The 22,677-nt window shown below is 48.6% G+C and overlaps 1 protein-coding gene across 1 annotated transcript in view; it reads left to right on the top strand.

The window, feature by feature from the left end:
* MED15 (mediator complex subunit 15) overlaps positions 1-22,677 on the top strand; it is a 64,886-nt gene that overhangs the window by 11,632 nt on the left and 30,577 nt on the right. The window contains exon 2 of the mRNA XM_027575763.2: positions 12,126-12,213. Coding sequence (XP_027431564.2) covers positions 12,126-12,213 — 88 coding nt within the window. The remainder of the gene's footprint in view (positions 1-12,125; positions 12,214-22,677) is intronic.

The following is a 22,677-nucleotide window of genomic DNA, read 5'->3' as shown; positions in this document are numbered from 1 at the left end:
TAGCTGCTGTTCTTATTTATGCCACGTGTCATCCGTTACGTGACTCCACCCCAGGTTACTTTTCTGTCCTATGCTTGTTGGACGTTGGGATTAATTCTAGTTGTTGGTTATGTGAAGACAGTGCCAGGAGTGTTCAGGGTCATGTCTTCTGGTAGGTATATGCACTTACTCTCCGGGCTGCACATCCAGGCTGGGTTGAGGGGTGTGGCCTGAATTCAGCATCACCGTGGTCTGCCAAACAGTTTTCCCAAGTGGATGTACCATTTACATTCCTACCAACCATGTGGGGGAGTTTCCCTTGTCAGACATCCTGGCCAACATCTGGCATTGTCAAGGAACTTGCCTTTAATAACAAGCACCCTTGTTGATTTTGAAAGCACACTCAAATTTGAGACCTACTGGGTGCCATGGCAGTGGGAATGGAAGGGGCGATTTGGGAGGGAGAGAGCCTGTAAAGAAAGCAGCTTTGGAATTTGGTGACTGTGTGTGTGTACACACAGGAGGAAGGGAGGAGAGAGACACGAGTATGCACCCTGAGGGAGATGGACTGTGATTCTGTGATGCTTCTGAGGGGTGGGGTACAAGGTGATGGTGTGTGGAGTGTGTGGGGGTGTCAGCCCTTCCAAGAAGAGAGTCCAGCAGCCAGTAGGTGGTGCAAGGAGCAAACCTGCAAGAGCAGTCAGCTGCAGGAGTGAAGTGGGTGGGGGCGGCAGAGGAGGCTGAGCAGAAGGCCCTGGCGGTGGCTGTGGTGGGCAGAGCAGATGTGTGGAGAGACTGGGGTAAGGCAGTGTGGGCACAGGAAGCCAGTCCCAGCAGCTTGGGCCTGCCTCTGTCTTCTGTTTTGGTGCCTGTGTTCAGGACTGGTGGATGCAGTATTTAATTCCTTTTCAGATAACATTGTAGAGGATTTCAAAACAGGAAGATGTTTTCCATAGTCTTTCTGCCTAGAGATGGCCATTGGTGACAATTTGATTTTTACCTTCCAGTCCTGTTTCTGTGGTGAATACCTTGATATGTACGTATTTTAAATATGTAAGTACGTGTATATACTAGTATTTTTAAAGTGCAGTTAGACTCGAGTTCAGTTTGAGTTTTGGGTTTTTCACAGCTCAGATTGTTTGTCTCTTGGGGGCTGACTGGCTGGGACCTGTGTGCTTATGTCCCTGGTTCATACAAGGCATGGACACAGCTAGGCTTCTAGGTGATGGGATTCTTCCCATACTTGGGCTCTGTCTGGGTAGTGAGGGACTAGACTGACCTCTGGTGTGGGAGCAGATTTCTTAAGACTTTTATTGGTTACTGCCCTTCAGAGGGCTAAGCTTCTTCAGTCCGAGCGGGGGGGGGGGGGGGGGGGGGGGATGGGCACGACTCTGCAGCCGGGGTGACTCAGAGTACATGGTCACTCCCTCTGTGACAGCCAGGATGGCATCACAGTGGCACACTCTTGGGAGTAAGCCTCCTCCAGGCTCCTCTGAACAGTCATCCTGCATGCTTGACATGAGCATTTTATTTACTATCTTGTTAAAAGTTCCATTATGGCCTTTTCCAAACATTCACAGAAGTAGAGATAGAAGAATGATCTCCCAGGTACTTGGAGAGTTAGCAACATATGGCCAGTTTCACCCAGCCCTCTCCACCTCCTCCTGGACTATTTTCAATCACATTCTAGACACCATATGATTTCAACTGCCAGTCCTTGAGTGCAGATCTCTAGAAGATAGGGCTTTTCTCTCCCCCAGATACCACAAAATCATGTGAGATAAGCATTTTAATTAATTCTTGGGTTGGCAGAGAGCGTCCTCACCGCGTGTTTGCCTGGTGGTGAGTGGGATGTGCTGGCGGCTAGAATTGGGGTTGCCAGCGCGATCCCAGTCCTGGAGCCCAGAGGCCAGCACCTGAACAGGGATCTCAAGGCCTCTCAAGTCTCCTGGTCCTATGGAGGGCAAACCAGCAGATTGGAATAAATGACAAAGCTTGTGTAGTCTTCTGAACTAGCTCAAATAACAACATGCCCTTTTAAGGGCAATGGTATTCTCTTTAGTAGTTCTTCCATTGATCTAGTTTGTTGGGGATTGAGAAATCTTAAGAGCAGAATTTGGAGAGCTCGATCAAACAAACCAAGAGGAATGTGAAAAGAAAGTACTTTCAGTCTCTTGTGTTTGTATGATTAAGAAATTTTCTTTCAGCAAGACTAAAATACTCTTTCCTACATGTAGGTGGCTGGTTAAATTCTGAAATACATATTTTTATCTGGTTAGAAAACACTTTATGTTTCTTCAAAAAGTCAGAGAACCAGAATGCAGAAGGGTGCTGACAAAGACAAGGAAGCAGTTGCAGTCTGGGATATGGTTTGGCCAGCATGCCCTGTGAGGTCAAGAAGGCCCACTCCCTGTCGAGGCCAGGTGTTTGCATTGGTTACTGTTGAGGATTGAACAATTGGTGTCTAGTCATTTCCTGCCTCCAAGATGAAAGCACCCGGGGCACTGGGGCAGTAAACCGCCGCTGGGGAACCGAGAGGAGGGGAGACCAGTGGAGGTGCGAGAAGCTGCTCTGGAGCTTTCTAAGGACTTGTGAAGGTCGGAAGACCCACTGAACAGTCCTTCGCTGGTGGGGGACAGGGAAGGGCCTTTTCCAGCCGGATGGGGGGGTGCAGGGGACTGCTTTGCCCACGGCCTCCCTGACCGAGGGCCCACTGGAAGAACGGGGGGAATGTGTGGTAGGCTTTTCGGGGTGCTCCTGGGGTCAGAATTGCCAATGAAGTGTGAACATCCTGTCTCCAGGTTGCCTTAAGTCTGGAAGGTTTAGAGAGGTGAAGGAGACCTTTTTTTTAAAAAAGTAATCTCTATGCCCCACATGGGGCTTGGACTCATGACCCTGAGGCCAAGTGTTGATGCTCCTCTACCCACTGAGCCAGCCCTGCACCTCTAGGAGGCCTTTATTAACATATGGCATTCACTGAGTATTTCTCTATGGCAGAGCCTGTGGTACATTTCTTATGTGCATTTTGTCATTTAGCTTTTAATTCTTATTTTATCAAAGTAATATATATGCACATAAGTTTTAAAAGTCAAGGAGTGGTTAAAAACAAAACAAACTGGGGTACCTGGGTGGCTCAGTCGGTTAAGCCTCCAACTCTTGGTTTTTGCTCAGGTCATGATCTCAGGGTCTTGAAATTGAGGCCCATGTTGGGCGCCGCACCTGGTGGGGAGTCTGCTTGAGACTCTCTCTCCCTCCCTCTGCCCCTCCCCCAGCTTGTGCGCACGTTCTCCCTCTAAAATAAATATAATCTTTAAAAACAAAGAAGAAAAAAACCCCCAAGAAACCATGGTGGGTTCCAAGGCCTCCGCTGTGACTCTGCTCTTTCTTCTGGCATGTGCCTGTGATTCTGAGTAATGTGCACGTGCTGCTGTCTCGGGTCATCAGTTGATGAGTTTCATGAATTATGTATTGACTTTCTCTGTAGCTCCCTTTACACAGCCATTATCTCTGCTGCTCCCTGTTCTACCGGCATTTTACCTCCTGGGTACATCTGTAAGGAATACTTAATGTTTTATGCCTTCACAAATGATACTCCTCAGACGACCTTTGTGGCATACTGTGACAAGGTTTTTTGGGTTTTTTTTTTCCTTGAGAATAAAATTGCCTTCTTAAAAATGTGCTCAGTTTTCTGTGTACCTGCGGCTGACTTTTCCTGTACCTTCCAGTCGCCTCTCAGTATAGTTATCTCTGTGCTCAGTGCTGCCAGGCTGGCTGTCGGCTCCAGCTTTTTCCCTGGGCCTCCCTTCTGGAGCTCTCAGGGCAGAGGCCAGAGGCAGCATCCGTCTCTCAAGTTGCACGGCTCCAGGGCTAGGGTTTCTTGCTTTCTGTCTCCTGTGGTGTGTTCTTTTTGGTTCACTCCTTCAGTCTACTAGCTTCTAGAAAAAGAACTCAATTTCTGGAGACCGTGTCCATCCGGGTGCATGTGGGCTTCTCAGTCGGAAATACTTGGTCAAGGATTGAGAAGCGCATCCCACAGCTTTGTTGTTTCTGGTGCTGCTGTGCGGGCCCAGCACTTTTCCTAGTGAGCTGCGGGGGCGGCTTCCCTCACTCTCAGAACTCCTGTCCAGCGCTGCAGGGAAAGTTTCTTCGAATCATGTCCCAGGGACCCGCGTTCCCTCTGCCCCCTGTGTCTGAATGTCGCCCCCTCGGTCCTCTTCTAATTTATCTTTTATCTCCTGTACCCGTCTCTGTCTTTTTGCTGCACTCTCTGGGAGATTTCTTCACTTTTATCTCTGACCTTTCACTGCTGACATGCTTTTATTTCTAAGAACTCTTTTCTTTGCTTTCTTTTTTTTTTTTTTAAGATTTTATTTATTTGACAGAGAGAGACACAGCGAGATTGGGAACACAGGCAGGGGGAGTGGGAGAGGGAGAAGCAGGCCTCCCGCCGAGCAGGGAGCCTGATGCGGGGCTCGATCCCAGGACCCTGGGATCGTGACCTGAGTTGAAGGCAGACGCCCAGTGACTGAGCCACCCAGGCGCCCTGCCTTTTTTTTTTTCTCTTTCTCTCTCTCTCTCTCTCTTTTTTTTTTTTGGTAATCTTCCTGTTTTATAGAATCCTCTTCTTGTTAAATGGATGCAATGTCTTATCTCTTTGGAAAATAAAGATAGTTTCTTGGCATTTTTTCTCATGGGGCCTTTATCTGCCATGTGAGGGTATCTGGGGGCCCTTGGGTGGCGGCTCACTCTTAAGAGAGAGGCATGGGGAAGACAGGAGGACGTTCTGAGCACGAGGGGCTTGTCCACTGCCAGCTTCCCCGGAGGCTCATATAGCTTCAGGTTCTGGGTCTTTCCTCCAGAACATGGTCTTCCAAACACTGGGCTGTAGAGTGAAGGCCTGGGTGCCATACTGGAGGAGGCCACAGGTGGGCAGAAGGGCAAGCGGGTTGGCCTCAGCAGTTAGTGCAGATCTAGACACTCAGTGGCCGTATGGTCTGCTTCTTTCGTTATCCTCCCTGTGCCTTATCAGCTGGGTGGGTTAACCCCCCCTCCCAGTCCAATGACTCTCCATTTTATGCTTTTCCAGATAATAAATCTCTGGTGTCTGCTAGTGTGGAAGTGGTTACCCAGCAGTGTGAAGTGGAAGAGGGGGTGCCAGAAATCTTTCCATATACCCTTGGTCCCTGAGTGCCTGGCACGCCCCATCCAGAGCCTTGTGAAGATCTGGAGCTGTCACTGGATTGGCTCTCAGCCCTCCTCACTGTCACTTTCTTAGGACTCTGCTTTCTTGGTTGGCTTGCCATCTCCATCACCACTGGGCCATCAGCGTTCCAGTCTTTAAAATCCTGTTGTTGGAGCCATCACTCCTGTCCTTCCTGGCTTTGTGAGTTTGTGTTAGAAAAACAAAATCCCCCCTTTTCTGTAGTTTCAGTGGAGTTTTGAGATGCAACAAAATTAGACATGCGGGTTCACTTCCTTATTCCAGCCTGGAGGTTCATATCTCATTTAATTTTATTTTTAAATGAAATTGTTGTCGAGAACATATTTATTTAGACTGTGGCTTAAACCAGCTTAATTTAAGTCAAAGTTGTGTTTCCTGCTTGGGGCCAGTGTAGTGATTTGCTTTCCTTCTGGTCTGTCTTCACTTCCTGGCCCTTTTCCTGGGGGCAGACTCACAGGATTCCTTGGCAGTGGGGCAGGGCAGAAACTTCGGGCTAGGTCTCCACTATGGCAATGCTTGGACCCAGCCGGCAGTGAGAGAGGGTGGAACAGTTCTCTCTTGTGCTGGCCTGAGCTCTGCTTGACCAAACAGAGTATTCCTAGGCTGGGCTACAAATGCTGGGAACTTACTCCCAAACATACAGGGCCATTGCCCAGGAATGGGGTGCGGGTGGGGTGGGTGCTGTGCCCCAAGCACCTGATAGGGAAGCAGGGCTGCTAGAGCCTTGCTCCTCTGACATCAGGGGCGGGCTTGAGCTGCTGAGGGCCTGGAGTATCGGGGGCATTTTTTGCTTATCTCTTTGGTAGATGGTTGGTTAAAAATGTGGTAGGAATCTTTTTTAACTTGGCAAGATCTTTTTCCCTATATGGTATCTACTTTTGATGGTGTGCTTAGGAAAGCCCTTCCTCAGCCCAATATTATATAACTATTCTCCTGTTGTTGTCTGGTACTTTGATGATTGGGGCTTTTACACATACAGGGTGAAGGGTCACCCAGGCAAGCTGCAAAGTCCTGTCCCAGGTGGGTGAACAGACTGTTTGCACACACAGGTGCCACTTCATCTGGAAGCTTCTCTTGTAGGGTGGGGTGAGGCAGGGCTGGCAAAACTCCTGCCCCATGAGAGGTCAGTTGGTTGATGAGTGTGTGGTTCTCAAAAGAGGAGAGCCTTCCTCTGGGCAGAACAAAAACCTCACACAGATGGGTGGGCGTCCTGTCCACCTGGGGCAGGAGGGTGAGTCTGTGACACAGAGAGGAGAAAGAACCTTCCTGGTTTAGACAGCAGCAGGAGCCCAAGCAGACGGCCTCGCTCTCCTGTGAATGCAAGCACATGTTCAGCAGTGGAAAAGGAGGTTGAACCTGGAGAAGGGGCGGTGTTGAGGAGGGTGCTGTCGGGAGAGGTGGGAAGGCCCCTGGGTGTGAACCATGGCCCTTTGGAATGGAGCATGAGGGGAAAGTCAGGCAGCTGGAGGGCAGAGAAGGCCACCGAATGCTTCTCATCCGCATACCTGTGCACAGGCCCTTTCTGAGAAGTGTTTTGCCGCTGAGCGCCCTGAGGGCATGCTTCCAGGTGGCTCTGCTTCAGGGGGACAGCAGCTCTGCCTGAGGGAGCCGCACGCACTCACTGCTGTCATCTGCTAGGAAGGGGGCGACACCAGCGTCATTGAACGTTGGAGGTATTTTGGGATGCGGTCTTGCTGCGCAGTTAGGCAGACTGTTCTGATTTCTGTAACACACCCTAGTGCTTCCTATGTGCCAAGTGCCTGACGTCGTTAGCTACTGTAATCCTCAGACCAGCCCCATGAGGTGAGGATGCGTAGGCCCCACAAGGGGATGTCTTATCCAGGGTCGCCGGCTTGGGGGTGGAATGGTGAGGGGCAGGCCGGAGCATTAGCACACTTGGAGCTGACAGCCATGTGTACCTTCCCAGGACACACAGTTTGCTAGGTTTTTGGCTTTATCCTGCACTGATTCAGATTACGAAGACTAGGAACCAACTCTAGGTGATGAATTAAGGTTCCCAATTTGGGAACAGGGAAGAGGTGAGGCCACAGAGCAGGCCAGATACTGGACAGGAGTGCTGTAGGCCGGGCCAAGGCTGGGCCTGGCCTCACACCCGACCTGTTCTGCGCACGTCCCTTCATCCTGGCCACAGCCCTTTCAGAGAGCTCCTTTATGAGTAGCATGTGTGTGGGGGATGGAGCGCCTCTCCCAAGACCCAGAGCTGGCGAGTGGCCAGGTCGGAATTTGAGCCCCAGTCTGTGTGAGGTCTGTGTGATTCCGGAGCCCAGGCCCTTCTTCCTCTGTCTGCTTCCTGCAGTTCCAGTGCCCAGCACTTCACCCACCCCAGCACATACCTTTCCCGTCACCCTGGTCTCTGCTGCCTGGACATGCTCGTTTGAGGCCCGGTTTCCCCTGTACCTGTCACACTGATGCTCGGTTCTGCACATCATGTCCCATCAAAAATGCACGGCATTACCACTTCTTGTGTTAAAAATAGCCAGGTATTTGTCTGGTGCTGATTACTGCCTGCTGCATACCAGTCCCCGCTCTCAAGGTGTTCGCAGGATGGCATGGCCGACCGACAGGGAGCCTATACTTCCCACAGGAAGTGCCACAGGTGTGGTTACAAGGTTTCTGTGAGGCAGAAAGTGGGGTTCCTGGGTAGGAGCACAGTTGGAGGGCCTTACAGGCTGGTGGGGTGGTTGGGCATCAGCACGCTTGGCAGCAGGGCCCTGGAAGGGTGAGGGAGTGGGCTCCATGGCTGTCTGCCTTGCTGGGAAGGAGCAAGGCTCTTCAGGCAGGCAGGGACATAGCCTGGGCCACTTCCCACTCCCACTGGCAGTCACATGGCTTAGGGCGGTGGCGGAGGTGGTGGGGGTGGAGACAGAGGCCCATCAGGAAGGACCACCACAGGTGCAGTGAGAGATGGGGGGAAGGTTTAAACTTCAGGGAACAGAGGTCAGAATGCGTAAGTGAAGAGGGGGTTCCCAGGTTTCCAGTGTGGGCGATTGGTGGACAGATACAGAGCTAAGGTTACAGAGTGGTGTGTCACTGCCCTCTGCGCAGGCAGGGTCTGGGCAGGAAGTCCTCCTCCGGCCTCCTGGTGGTGGAGTTCACAGGGCCTGTGGGATGGATCAGGTCCTCCCTCAGGTGACTCAGGTCTAAACCAGACACCAGTTGAACCCTGACCAGGCAGACTGGTGTAGCCATGGCGACCAGGAAGAAGCTGTACCTGGGGAGCTGTGGAGCCCAGCTTGAAGCAACGGGCTGCGTGCTCTGAGCCAGTGTCAGTCCTCCATCCGTCTCCTCAGAGGCCTGGGCACACCCAGGCAGTGGCCAGCAGACAGGCCCCTCTGTTACGGTGCTGGTGCCTTCCTGGCAGCCTCAGGTTTGGGGACAGCTGCCTTGGTATTGGAACTGTGGCAGGATAGCCACAGTTAGGGTCCACCCTTTGTGAGCTGACCCTGGTTTTGCTTCCTGACCTCCCCTGACTGGGCAGGCCCTTGTATTCCTGGCACTGACTTCAGGCTTGCTTGTGTGTGGGCGGAGCTCACTAGGACTTGCTGGTTCTTCTAAGTTGTTTCTCTGAGGCTGTAACCACCGCTCTGTCTTTAGGGCTGTCTTCTTGTGTGCTAGTTTGCGTGTGCTTCGTGACGGTTGCTGGAAGGGTTTTGTTTTCTGGGCACAGAGGCTGAGGAATGGCTATCCAGGCCCCCCTGTTCCTGTCGGCATGCTGGGGACAGAGCAGAGGGGGAGAGCAGCCGGTCCTGCATCTGTGCGGGCGCTGCCCTGAATGTGGGTCTGGGACCCATGACAGGCTCATGCAGTGGGCATGCTGGTCCTTGGTACAGAAGGAGGGACACCACCCCCTAAGCACTGATGTAAGAAGCTGTTCCCTGTGCAGTTAGAACCAGATAATGGATGGGCACCTCTGACAAGATGCTGAGCCGGCTGAAAAGGCCTTCTTGGGGGAAAACGTGGGAATGCTAACAGAAGCAGAACTGCCTGGTTTCTTTTTTGCCTCATCTGCAGACTAGAAACAGGAGCAGAAACATTTTTTAAAATATGGTGTGCAGAACTGAAAACACTGCTCAGGGCGCCTGCTCATTCTTCAGCCAACAAATATGCAGGGCCTGTTTGGGCAGGCGTTGTGTGCAGCGGTGGAAGGGACACGTACGCGACCTGGGCACGGTGCTGTCTTGCAGAGTGCTGGCGCCTGGCTGAAGAGCGCCTTCCTCCTTGGCTTCATAGCTGCACGGCGCCTTCATGGACGTTTATCCCAGTTCTGTCTGCTCTTGCTAAGGTGTGCATTCTACCTTGTCAAGGAAGGCCTCATTCTGGCCTCCTGACCTGACAATGTTCCTCAGGCTCTTTCAGCCACATAACAGCCAGTGCCCCCGCTGACCGTGTCATCTGTGATGTTGCCTGGACCCGGATGGGGCAGGGCTCCTCCTCCAGCACATCCCCTGGCATCTGGTGCCTTTGGGCCTGACGAGGTCCCCCCACCTCAAAGCTCTTAAGCTGATGTCTGTGTCTTACCTCTGGGGATTGTGCCAGGTGTCTTTGCTGCGGTCAGGGTTCACAGAGTTTATGTGGGGCCTGTGAGTCTGCCGACTCCATCAAGGTGGCCAGCCAGCAGCCCGGGGAGGACGACTTTTAGCGAGCCGGGAGCCTTCCTGAGCCCTCGGGGATTGCTCGTCTTGGGCACAGAGCCCATCTGCATAACTGAGTCCCGTCTCAGAGCCCTCAGCTCCCCTGTCTGCCTTTTTGTGCTTTACACCTTGGTCTTGGCTCCACCTTCTACCCATGACTTCTCCACTTCCCCTCAGCCAGCCTCCACCCAGCATGTCCCACAGGCTAGCAAGTGCCGTCTTGGCTGTGTCCACTGCTCTCTCCTCCATTGGTCTGCAGCTCTGTGGCCTGCAGCTCTGTGGCCCGCAGCCCCGGCAAGCCTCCATGGCAGGGTTTGCCTCCCACTGCTCTTGGAAGGTGGCGGAGGGAACAGGGATGGCCCTGGGGGACACAGGTGAGGTGCCCTTCTGAAAGCGGGTTTGCTCAGTCACCTCTTGTTGGAGATGCTCAGTGACTTAGAGCCTAACCCGGTGACGACTCTCGATCTGTGTGTGTGGACGCCTGCCTCACGCTGGCTAGGTCCTCCCGGCCTGCCTGCCTCGCTTCCCCACGAGTTGGATACCACATTGTCCTCCTGCATTGTTCCTTTTGCCCCACTCTTGTGGCCCTGGTCACATTGCCTCTTGTGCATGTGTCTGCTCCATCCTGGCTGTCTGGCCAACAGGAACTTGTTGCCACTTCTTTGCCTCCGTGCAGCTTGAGGAAGCAGACGGGGGTAGAGACTGCACTCCTGTGTTTAATGAGCTATCCAGCAGTGTGGTGGGTCAGGGTCATTTTATGTTTCTTTACACATTAATACAGATTTGTGTAAGTCTTAGCACCTAGCCTCCTTTCTGGGTTTCTTTAAGGATCACAAACGTGACCATGCAGCCCCCTGTGCACACTCTTTCAGTATCCTGGGGTTGGTTGGTTTGCTTGTTCGTTTGTTTGGAGTGGTCAGAAGACTGTCTAGCACCAGCTGGACCAGGCTTGTTTGATTCCCTTGGGATGAGGCAACAGAGCCTTGATATGTTCATTCATTTGTTTATCAGCATGCCCAGCTCTGAGAAGAAGGCAGGCTGTGAGCAGACAGGTCAGGCCCTGAGACACCCAAGCCTAACATGCCCCTTCCTTTCTAACAGATGCACACATGTTCTTAGCTTTGTGTGTGTTTGGCGGGGTGTGTGCTGCCATTCACAGGGAGCTCAAGCTTAGTTGGTGTGCATGGCTCCATCCTAGCAGAGCATCAGCCGGTGAAAACCTGTGATAGCCTTCCATCTCTGATTGGACATGTTTTGGCAAATGTGTGTGTTTTTTTGGTTTTTGTTTTTTAAGATTTTACTTATTTATTTATTTAGAGCACAAGTGGGAGGAGGAGCAGAGGGAGAGGGAGAGAGAGAGCATCTTAAGCATACTCTGCACAGAGGGTGGAGCCCAGCCTCACAACCCTGAGACCATGACCCAAGCCAAAATCAAGGGTCAGATGGCTAACCGACTGAGCCACCCAGGCGCCTGTTGGCAAATGTGTTAAGTAGTTTCCACATTTGTGAGGTTTATCTCTTTGGTCCCACTTGGAGAACCTGCACATCCCATATAAGGACCTTTACTTTGGGGTGCCTGGGTGGCTTAGTCGGTTAAGCATCTGCCTTTGGCTCAGGTCATGATTCCGGGTCCTGGGATCAAGTCCCACGTTGGGCTCCCTGCTTAGCGGAGAGCCTGCTTCTCCCTCTGCCTGCCACTTCCCCCTGCTTGTGCTCTCTCTCTCTCTCTGACAAATAAATAAATAAAATTTTCAAAAAAAAAAAAAGAACCTTTACCTTGGGAGGGACTATGAGTTGACATTGCATGGCCCCTTTGTTTTACAGAGGAGGAGACCGGAGCTGGGGTCCCACTGTTCTTAATGCCAGAGTTGGCGTGGGGGTACCCAGGCCACTCAGAGGGTAGAAAATGGAGGGTGCTGGCCCCTCGGCCATCTGCATACACCTGATTTTGTGTGGTTGTGAGCAACTCCTAGGGCCTGGCTCCTCACATCCTTCTTGCCAGGGTAGCTGCTTTGCTTTGTCTACCTTTGTCTACCTTTCCTGTTTCTTTCTTCTCATGGCTCTTCCCCCTTACCTTGCTCAGCTTGCCTTTTATCACTCTGCTGAGAGTCCCTCCTTGTATGCCTCTCCTGGACCTTAGCCAGGCTATTATGCCTGGGGACAGCGCCTCTTCCACCCAGGGGCAGCTGTTGAGCAGGGCCTGCTGGCCAGGAACCCTATGGGAGCAGACTTAACAGGTATGTGTGAACATCTCTTTTTCTTCTGTGTTACAGTGAGGATGCCATGAGAAAAGCTGGTGTGGCCCATAGTAAATCCAGCAAGGATATGGAGAGCCATGTGTTCCTGAAGGCCAAGACCCGGGTAAGGCCCTGGTGGGTGGAGCCCTGGGCAGAAAGCTCAGAGGCTCAGGAAGGGGAGGGTACAAGGCAGACTCTGGAAGCTCTCTGCCTGCGGAGTGGGGGTGGGGTGGCCACTCTCTGATTGACCATGGGCACCGTCAGCTTTACCTGCAGCATGCTGTGGGTCTTCCCATGTGTCCATGGTACAGTTATAGGTAGGGTACTGGGGGAACATGCAGGATGCAGGCCCAGCGCTGACCACAACCCTGTTGCAAACCCCCTCCATTCATGAGCAGCTCCCAGGAATCTTGTCGGGTGCTCACAGAGGTCCCAGCTGCTCCTCCAAATAAGAATGCTCCCCATGGGATCCTCACTAAAGCCCCACAGGGCCCTGACACGTGGGCCCAAAAGCATTCCTGTCCTCTTTTGTTAAGTGCTAGAGGCAGTGCTTGTGGAGGTTGAGGCCTTGAGCCTAGGAATGTCACAGGTGGAGTAGTTGGGAAGGCTTTCCGCGGTGTGAGCTCTCATCCTGGGCCAGGTGCCATGGGCTTCACGTGACCACCTCCTTTCATCCTTTCATTGGAGTGTGCTCCCTAGGGCAGAGCTGTTTTAGTAGAAATGAAGCAGAACAGGCACGAGGAAGCCAGCAGCTTGTGTAGGGTTACCCAGCTTGCGCAAGGAGGAGCTGATGCCTGGGGCTTTTCTTCTGCACTGCACCCACCCTGCTTCCCTCGCGCATCCTGACCGTGCAGACCCTCGGCTGCACTGGGTCTGCTCTGAGCAGTTTGTGCCTGAGTGTGGTGTTGGGAGTTCTAGGACATCCTTATGTGTCAAGAATTAAAAGCAGATCTTACTTATGGCCCTTGATGGGAAACTGGTTTGGATAAACCAGCTGTCAAGACATATAGAGGTCAATTCAGGAAATTTAGACATGGTCTGAGTATTTAGATCAGGTGAACATTTTTCAGAACGGAAAGTAGAGGTCACCAGCTGGAGAAAGCAGTTTCCAGAAGAGAAACCACCTGCATGATCTGGTCTTAGAGGTTAGAGCACACAGGTGTGTGTTTGTGACCACATGGAAGTGTAAGGAAGAACTCTGAGCACTGAGGCGCAGGGGTGTCTGCACTCTGGATATACATAATAAACATTTTCCTTTGTTTTAATAACTTTATTGAGCTCTATTTCATATACTGCACAATTCACCCACTTAAAGTGTATAATTCAGTGGTTGTAAGGATATTCACAGAGTGGTACAACCATCACAACAATCTGAATTTTAGGACATTTTCTGAAAGAGACTTCACACCTGTTGGCTGGCACTCCCCATTTTCCCAGCCCTAGGCCACCACTTCCTGCTTTCTGTTGCTATGGATTTGCCTTTTCTGAACTTTTCATATGAATGCAATCGTACAGTAAATGTTTTTGTGACTGGCTTTCACTTAGGGTAATATTTTCAAGTTTCATCCACGGACCATTTTGTTGCATGTAGTTTATTCCATTTTACTGCTGAATAATATTCTGTTGTATGGATATGCTGCATTTTATTTATCTGTTTATCAGTTGATGGTTGTTTGGATTGCTTCCACTTTTTGGCTATCAGCAATGCTGCTGTGAACATCTGTGTACAAGGGGCACCTGGCCGGCTCAATCAGTGGAGTGTGCGACTCGATCTCAGGGTTGTGAGTTTGAGCCCCACGTTGGGCATAGAGATTACATAAAAATAAAATATTAAGAAAAGAAAAACAAAACCAAAAGTGTGTGTAGAAGCTTTCCTGTGGACCTAACATTTTCATTTCTCTTGGGTAGATACCTAGGAGTGGAATTGCTGAATCATATGGTACCGTAACACTGCCACACTGCTTTTGAAAGCAGCTGTATCATTTTACATCCCCGCCAGCAGGGTATGAGTTTCCAATTTGTCCACATCCTTATCAACACTTGTTATTGTTTGTCTTTTTTATTATAGCCATCATAACGAGTGTGAAGTAGCATTTCACAGAAGTTAACGGTTTTGATTTGCATTTCCCTGGTGACTAATGATATTGAGTATCTTTATGTACTTGTTGGTCATTTGTATATTTTCTTTGGAGAAATGTTTATTCAGATCCTTTGCCCATTCTAAAATTGAGTTCTTGGGGTTTTTTAATTTCAAGAGTTTTTTTTTTTTTAAGATTTTTTTAATTTATTTGAGAGAGAGAATGAGAGAGAGAGAGCACATGGGGGGGGAGGGTCAGAGGGAGAAGCAGACTCCCCACCAAGCAGGGAACCCGATGCGGGACTCGATCCCCGGACTCCAGGATCATGACCTGAGCCGAAGGCAGTCGCTTAACCGACTGAGCCACCCAGGCGCCCTAATTGTAAGAGTTTTTAATGTGTTTTGGATAAAAACCTCTTATTGGATGTCGAATTTGCAAATATTTGGGGGGATGGGATGTTATTACTGGTTTTGTTAGTTTGTATTTTCTCAGAATTAAAAGAACTTTGATGAGGGCTTATTGAACTACTTCAGCTTTTGAAATGCAGAACTTGTTGGTTCCATATTGTTATCGATTGTTTGATAAGGAACTACCCTAAAACGTAATGACCTAAAGCAATAAATTATTTCTCCTGATTCTGTAGGTTAGCAGTCGGGGCAGTTGGAGTTGTCCGGCTGGCCATTCTGCTGGTCTCCCGTGTCAGCTCTCATGCAGCTATATATCCAGCAGGTGGCTATGCTGACCTGGAAGGTCCATAAAGACTTCCCTCCTGTATCTGCACATCCGTTTTCCCAACGTGGCCTCCACGTGGTGTCTCCAGCGGTACAGCCTGCACTTCCTTACTACATGGCAGCTGGCTTCGGAGGAGGAAGTGGAAGCTTCCAGTCCTCAGAAGTCCTAGAACATCACTCTGATACAGCAGGTCCTAAGAGCAGTGGGAATTGCCTCCTTGTTTTTTTAAGATTTTTTTTTAAGATTTATTTATTTATTTTGAGAGAGTGAGAATGAGAGAGAGAGAGAGAGAGAGAGAGAGTACATGAGAGGGGGGAGGGTCAGAGGGAGAAGCAGGCTCCCCGCTGAGCAGGGAGCCCGATGCGGGACTCAATCCCAGGACTCCAGGATCATAACCCAAGCCGAAGGCAGTCGCTTAACCGACTGAGCCACCCAGGCGCCCCCTTAAGATTTTATTTTTAAGCAATCCCTACACGCAGCGCGGGGCTCAAACCCCCTACCCTGAGATCAAGAGTCACATACTTCACCAGTTGAGCCAGCCAGGCGCCCCTCACCTCTGTCTTTTATGTGAGCAGTGGCCTGTTTGTACAGGGAGGCTAGTGGTTGTTGGTGGCCCTCTTGGAGATTGGCTATCACAGACACTCTTCTATCATCTGGGGTGCCTTCCATCCCAAAGAGGGCATCGAGCAGCACGACGGCCCCCTCACCCTCTCAGCCTCTGCCTCACTATAGCCCACACTCTGAACCTTCCTGGCTGCAGTCCCATTTCCTTTCATCAAGCTGGTTCTAAATCCCTAGCTCCGAAGAGGAGAGGCCCCAACTATTTGGAAGAGAAGTATTTTTAACAGTTGTTGGAAATTTCCTGTTTGTTTTACAGAGACAGACATTCTGCTTGGGCACCGTTGTCTGAGGCCTAGCTTTTTACTACTGCTTAGGGTCCTCGTAGAGCTGGGTGCCAGTGCAGTGAGGCCCTTCTGTGAGAACTGGTTGGATGGCAGCCCGGGCACTCTTGTTGCCTGCCCTTCCCATCTGAGACTCCCATCGGAACAACTGTGAAAGAGGGGCGCCTGGGTGGCTCAGTCGTTAAGCGTCTGCCTTCCGCTCAAGTCATGATCCCTGGGTCCTGGGATCGAGCCCCACATCGGGCTCCCTGCTCAGCAGGAAGCCTGCTTCTCCCACTCTCACTCTCCAAGCTTGTGTTCCCTCTCTCGCTGTGTCTCTCTCTGTCAAATAAATAAAATCTTTAAAAAAAAAAAAAGAACAACTGTGAAAGAATCGAAAAAGTGGGACCCTAGAGCAGGGGAGAAGGACAGGGAAGAGTAATTTCTCTCTTTCTGGATTCTAGGAGGGGCTGGGAGGTGTAAGAGGCCACAGAGAAGGGGCTAACCTTCCCGGGGAATCCTGGCAAGCTGGCAGGTCAGGGGGTGTCTACCCCGAAGGAAACTGGGGTGCTGATGAATACCTCAGGCTGCCTAGTTTTGTATGCTTCATGTGAGCTCATGTGATCCCACATCAGCTCTATGAAACAAATACAGTACCACTGTCCCCAGTTTCAGAGGAGGCTCTGGCATACAGATGCTAGGGAACTTACCCAGGAGGTCACAGATCTGGGTGGAGGTAGAGCCGGGAATGGAACCCAGATGGTCTAGTGTCACCACACTCTTAACCACTTCTTTTACTGCCTCCCGTCTGTCAAAGTAAAAGATACCCAAACAGCCACTTTAATTCCTTAACACCTTTAATTCCTACAGATGGGACTACTCTCTGCCTAAAGGAGGCTGAAGAAAGCAAAAATAATTGTGCCTGGGGATGGTGGGTTGTTGTGAGAGTGACAACTCCAAACACTTGAACCAGCCTCTGAAGGTTCGGGAAGATTGGGCATCCACTGGATGAGAGTACAGTCAGGGGTCCCGGGAGCTCTGTGTCGGTGCCTACAGTGGCAGTGTGTAGTGATGCTTACTAAAGCTGGGTGCATTTCCAAACATTTGCTTATTACTTGGTTGTTTTTACATTAAGCCTGTAAGTTAAAGACTCATCTACTCTTTTACATTTGATAATAGTGTTATGCAAAAGTAGTGTACATTTCTGGTTTACAGTGTAGAAAGGACTAGTACAGAACTAAACCCCCACTGGGAAGCCAGAGTGAAAACGGGACGAGGGAGGCTGTGAGCATCAGGAGTGGGAAGCTACCTTAGGATCAGTCAAAGAGGAGGGCCTGAGCTTAACAGTCAGCTACCTGGAATAAATAGGGACAAAAACAGCCTGGTAAATAGGATCAGGTGCAGCCGTGCTCCCAGCAAGGGAAGAGGAGGATGTCTGCGTAACATCTGATAGAAGGAGGTGTTTTTCGGGGCGCCTGGGTGGCTCAGTCGTTAAGTGTCTGCCTTCGGCTCAGGTCATGATCCCAGGGTCCTGGCATCAAGCCCCGCGTCGGGCTCCCTGCTCGGCGAGAAGCCTGCTTCTCCCTCTCCCATTCCCCGTACTTGTGTTCCCGCTCTCGCTATCTCTCTCTCTCAAATGAATAAAATCTTTTTTTAAAAAAGGACTTGTTTTCCTACCTTCAGCCTTTTTAAGGGACCTCACAAGCCTGGAGTCTGGCTTTGACTGAATCTGAGTATACCTTCTGCTCTCCCTGTTTAATCAAGAGCAGCTATTGGACCACTCAAGAATTCAGGCATTAGAAGCACTGCATCTTAGAGCTGAGAAAAGCACAACTGTGTAGATGAAAAATGTGAACACATGAAAAGACTGGCCTTTTCTTTTTTTCTTTTAAAGTAAGCTCTATGCCCAACATGGGGCCTGAATTTACAACCCCGAGAACAAGAGTCACATGCTCCACCAACTGAGGTAGCCGGGCGCCTCAAGACAAGCATTTTCTTAACAATTGCTGAGATCTGCCAGGAAAGCCTAGCTGGGTGTAGCTGGTTCATGAGGAAGGTCCAGTAGGCAGTGCTCCTTCCCTCCGTTCTGTCTAAATGTGTGAGAGTCGGGACTCCTGCACCATCCTTAGTAAACATACTTTTTCAGAAGCTTCACTGTCAGTTCTGATTTGGTTTTCACCACCTGTGTTTGCTGTAGCATGTGTTGAGGCTGAGAGAAGTACACACTTTGTCTAGCCCTTGTGACATTTTCTCCTGTTTACCTGTGAAGAAAGAGATGTAGGGCAAGTCACTGGTAGCATGGGGAGCTAGCTTGCTTGTTTACTTGCTTTATTTTCTGGGGTTTTTTTGTTTTTGTTTTCTTATTTTTATTTATTTTTGGTTTGGGATGGTGGTGGTGGTGGTGGTGGTTGTTTTAATTTTAAGTAAGCTGCATGCCCAGCATGTGACTTGAACTCGTGATCCTGAGATCAGGAGTTGCATGCTCTACCGACTGAGCCAGACAGTCGCCCCTCTGTCTTAGTTTTAAATGTAAGCTGGGTAAGGAGACCACTGGCATTTGTTTTATTCATTTTTTCTATGTCTAAAATATTTTAGAATATATAAAAATGTTAAAATATATGACTCCCAATGCGATATTTATCAAAGGCCTCCTGTTGCCAAGAACACTGGCTCTGGAGTACCTGCTCTGGGATTTGATACATTTTTCAATATATGAGGAAAACTTTCAAACAGACTTTGTAGAAACTGACAAACTGATCCTAAGGAAATTCAAGGGACGCAGAATACTCAAAACAATCTCGGAAAAGAAAATACTTGGAAGACTCCTATTTGTGAATTTTTAAATGTACTACAAAGCTACAGTAATCAAGACCGTGTCATACTAGCATAAGGATGAACATACAAATCAATGGGGTAGAATTGAAAATCTACAAATAAGCCTTTGTGTTTACAGTTAATAGATTTTTTTTTGACATAGGTACTAAAAGATTTCAGTGGGGAAAAATAGTCTTTTTGACAAATGGTGCTGGGACAATATATAAATATATATATTTTATATATATTGTGGTTGGATCCCATCTTCACACCATATACAAAAATTAACTCAGAATGGATCAAAGGCATACATTTAAGAGCTAAAACTATAAAGCTCTTAGAAGAAAATGTAGGCATAAATCTTTGTGACCTTGGATTAGGCAACAGTTTCTAACATGTGACACCAAAAGCACAAGCAACAAATGAAAACCTTAGTTTGACTCGTCAAAATTAAAAACTATTAAAAAGGGGCGCCTGGGTGGCTCAGTCGTTAAGCGTCTGCCTTTGGCTCAGGTCATGGTCCCAGGTCCTGGGATCGAGCCCCACATCAGGCTCCCTGCTCCACAGGAAGCCTGCTTCTCCCTCTCCCACAGCCCCTGCTTGTGTTCCCTCTCTCGCTGTCTCTCTCTCTGTCAAATAAATAAGTAAAATCTTAAAAAAAAAAAAAAAACTATTAGAAACTCTTGTGCATCAAAGGACACCATCAAGAGAGTGAAAAGACAGCCCATGGAACGGGAGAAAATATTTGCAGATTGTTTATCTGATAAGGGACTGGTATCCAGAGTATGTAAAGAACTTCTGCAGCTCAACAATAACAACAAAAAACCCAATTCAAAAAAAAGAAAAAAAGGATAAAGGACTCTAACAGACATATCTCCAAAGAAGACATACTATGGCCAAGAAGTACATGAAAAGCTGCTCAACATCACTAGTCATTAGGGAAATGCAAATCAAAATCACAATGAGACACACTTCATACTCATGACGGCTGGAGACCTTGGAACCTTCTGCGTTGCTGGAAGGAATGTAAAATGGTGCAGTCACTGTGGAAAACAGTGTGGTGATTCCTCAAAAAATTAAATAGTTACCAAATGTCCACAAAACCTTGTACATAGATATTCGTAGCATCATTCATAAAAGCCAAAAAGTGGAAATAACCCAAATGTTTATCAGCTAATGAATGGATAAACAAAAGGGGGTATATCCATACAATGGAGTGTGATCTGGCCATATAAAGAAATGAAATACTGATACATGCTATAACACGGATGAATCTTGAAGACATCATGCTAAGTGTAATAAACATTACATAGTGGTCCATATTATGCAACATGATTGCATTTGTATAAAATGCCCAGAATAGGCAAATCTATAGGGAGAGTGTATTAGTTTCCTATAGCTGCTGTAACTAATTACCAGACTTCAGAGGCTCCAGTCTCTGGGCTCATGGCTTTGGCCTCTTGGCCTGAAGCTCTGCCCTTGTGGTCATCTTTCCTTTTCTTGAAGAGTAGCACATGTTTGCAGCTGGGTCATTTTATCAGCCTGTTTCCTGCCTGTAGAATTTTGGGAATCTGACACCCTTCTTTGATTTTATCCAGTCTCTCTCCTTTTCAGGCCAAACTGTCAGTGTTTCTGCTGGTGTAAGACTCACATGCCTTCATGGGTCTCCCATGTATGTGACAGGATTCATGCCATTAGACAAGGGGCTTCTCCACCGATCTTTCCTGTATGATTTCTTCCCTGCCCTTGGCTTCTGTGAAATGATTCACAGTTGAGGGGATTCGCGAATTCCGTGTCCACTCTCTTTGGCACTAGCAAAATTTGTGTCCATCCACAGCGTGGCCTTTTCTCCAGGAGTGCACCTTCATAACAGTGAATCTCCCCAGTTTAGCTTGTTTTTTTGTTTGTTTGTTTTCAATTTGGGTAGCCTAGGAGTTTCCCAAACCCATCAAGTCTAGGTTCCTTTTTGCTTAATGGTTCTTCCCTCAGTTTCTCTGGCTCCTCTCACATTTTACTCTGAGCAACAAGAAGCCAGGCCAGACCTTCAACATTTTGCTTGGAAGTCTACTCAGCCAAATCTCCAAATTCATTGCTTACAAGTTCAAATTCTGCCTTCCACACAACTAGGATACAATTCAGCCAAACTTCTGCTACTAGATAACAAGGATTCGCTCTGCTTCAGTTTCCAGTGACATGTTCCTCATTTTCTCTGAGCCCTCTCCAGAAATACCTGTAACATTCATCTTTCTACCAACATTCTGGTTTTGATGATATACATGTATTCTCTAAGGATGATATGGAGCTTTCTCTGCCAGGTTCCTCACTTCCCTGTGAGTCCTAAGTGGCAGAGTCTTTGGCATGCACATTTCTCCCAACGGTGTCCCCTGTTGCCTGACTCCCTCCTTTTTGCCCCTTATTTCTTGTGAACTGGGTGTTAGATGGGGAGAGCCCAGGGTTGCAGTGGTGTCGTGAGCAAGAATATGTCTGAGGTGGTGCCCTGTGTTCATATTTCCCCATGAGACCACAGTTGGCCGGGAGTTCAGAGAGTGACAGCCTGACTCTTCTCCTAAAAAGTTCCCCATCCACTTGTCATCTGATGATTCCACCATTTAATTGGGTGTCACAAAATGGTAATTGTCCATAATTCTGGCTTCCCTTACACATTTATGCAAGGAATTTTTCTGCAAAGAAGGGTTTTCTTTCATCAACCAAGACTCCATGGTTGCTTGAAACACAGCCTCTTCTGGATGACCAGGAATGCTTTCCTGTCCATTGTCCCTTTGTAGCCTTGGACTTGCTACCCTTGGTTACCCCCAGGGGGCGATCAGTAGGGCTTGGGGATGGGAGTGAGGGTGGATTCTCTTCCTGTGAGTATTATGAGCTGGGAATTCTGCATCTTGTGCGTTTCAGTCCGTTGCAGTGGTTCATTCTGATGCTTCCATGGTCCCTTCCTCACCCAGGGGCAGCCCCCAAGCACCCTCTGTCCCTCTTAGGACCCCTTATCACGACTCCTTTCATCTTTTGCAGCTTACTTGAGTCTTGGTCCCTGAATGGGCCGTTCCTCTGTGGAGCCCTGGTTCCTTTTTGAGGGTGAAATGGTATTTAGAGCATGCGGTGTGGACACTGGTGCTAATGGCTTCTGCACCTTTTTGTGAACAGAGCTAAGAAGTAATACGTTTTGGTCATAACAAGCAACAGCCTCAAAAACCCCATAGTTTTACACTGGTATCTCCCATTCCAATTTAACCTTACAGGTTTTACTTTCATTTTAAACATGTATCTTTTCTCTTAATGTGAATATCTTGGCTTCTAATATCATTAGCATAATTACTTGCTCTACTCTAAAGTACTTTTGGGGGGTGCCTGGCTGACTCAGAGGAGCATGCAACTCTTGATCTCGAGGTTATATGAGTTCGAGCCCCACGATGGCTGTAGAGATTACTAAAAAAAAAGTAAATAAACTTAAAAACATAAAACAAAGTACTTTTGAAATGAACAGACTAATATTACCACTAATACTGGTAACAAATAATAACAAAATATGGAATGAAGTTTAAGATTTCTTTGCAGCTCTGTTAGTCCTTAAAGTGTGTCCCTTCTACTAAGGACATGCAGTTTTTTGTTTTGTTTGCTTTTTTGTTTTTTAAAATGATCACTCACAAGGGTTCTTTTTCCCTCTGTGATTCTGATACTAACTTGATAGCTCATACATTTCAGTTTATTTTGAAGTTTTAGGAATTGTTCTTTTTCGTTTGGTTTAGTTTTATGTTCAATTTGATAAAAAAAAGTACATGCTTCCAATGTGAAAACCATATAACAAGGTGTGAAATCTCATTTTCAGCCCAAACCCTGATAGCTCTGGGGATAACAGTTTGTCCCCGATTTTGGTTTATCCTTCCAAAATTTCTTTTTGCAGATACAAGCGCATATATGTATTCAGATTCCCCATGTCTTATACAAAAGGTAGTGTACAGTGTGTAGTTTGTGGTGCCTGGAATTTTACATGGAGCCTGTGTGTGTTCCTCTCCTGCTGCTCCCTCCACATCCATGTGGGGAGGCATCCTTCACCCTTGTCGTTGGGCC

Source organism: Zalophus californianus, chromosome 14 (genome assembly GCF_009762305.2).
Source record: "Zalophus californianus isolate mZalCal1 chromosome 14, mZalCal1.pri.v2, whole genome shotgun sequence".
Lineage (NCBI taxonomy): Eukaryota > Metazoa > Chordata > Mammalia > Carnivora > Otariidae > Zalophus > Zalophus californianus.
The sequence above is the reverse complement of the archived record's forward strand: the minus strand, read 5'-3'. Positions and strand labels throughout refer to the sequence as shown.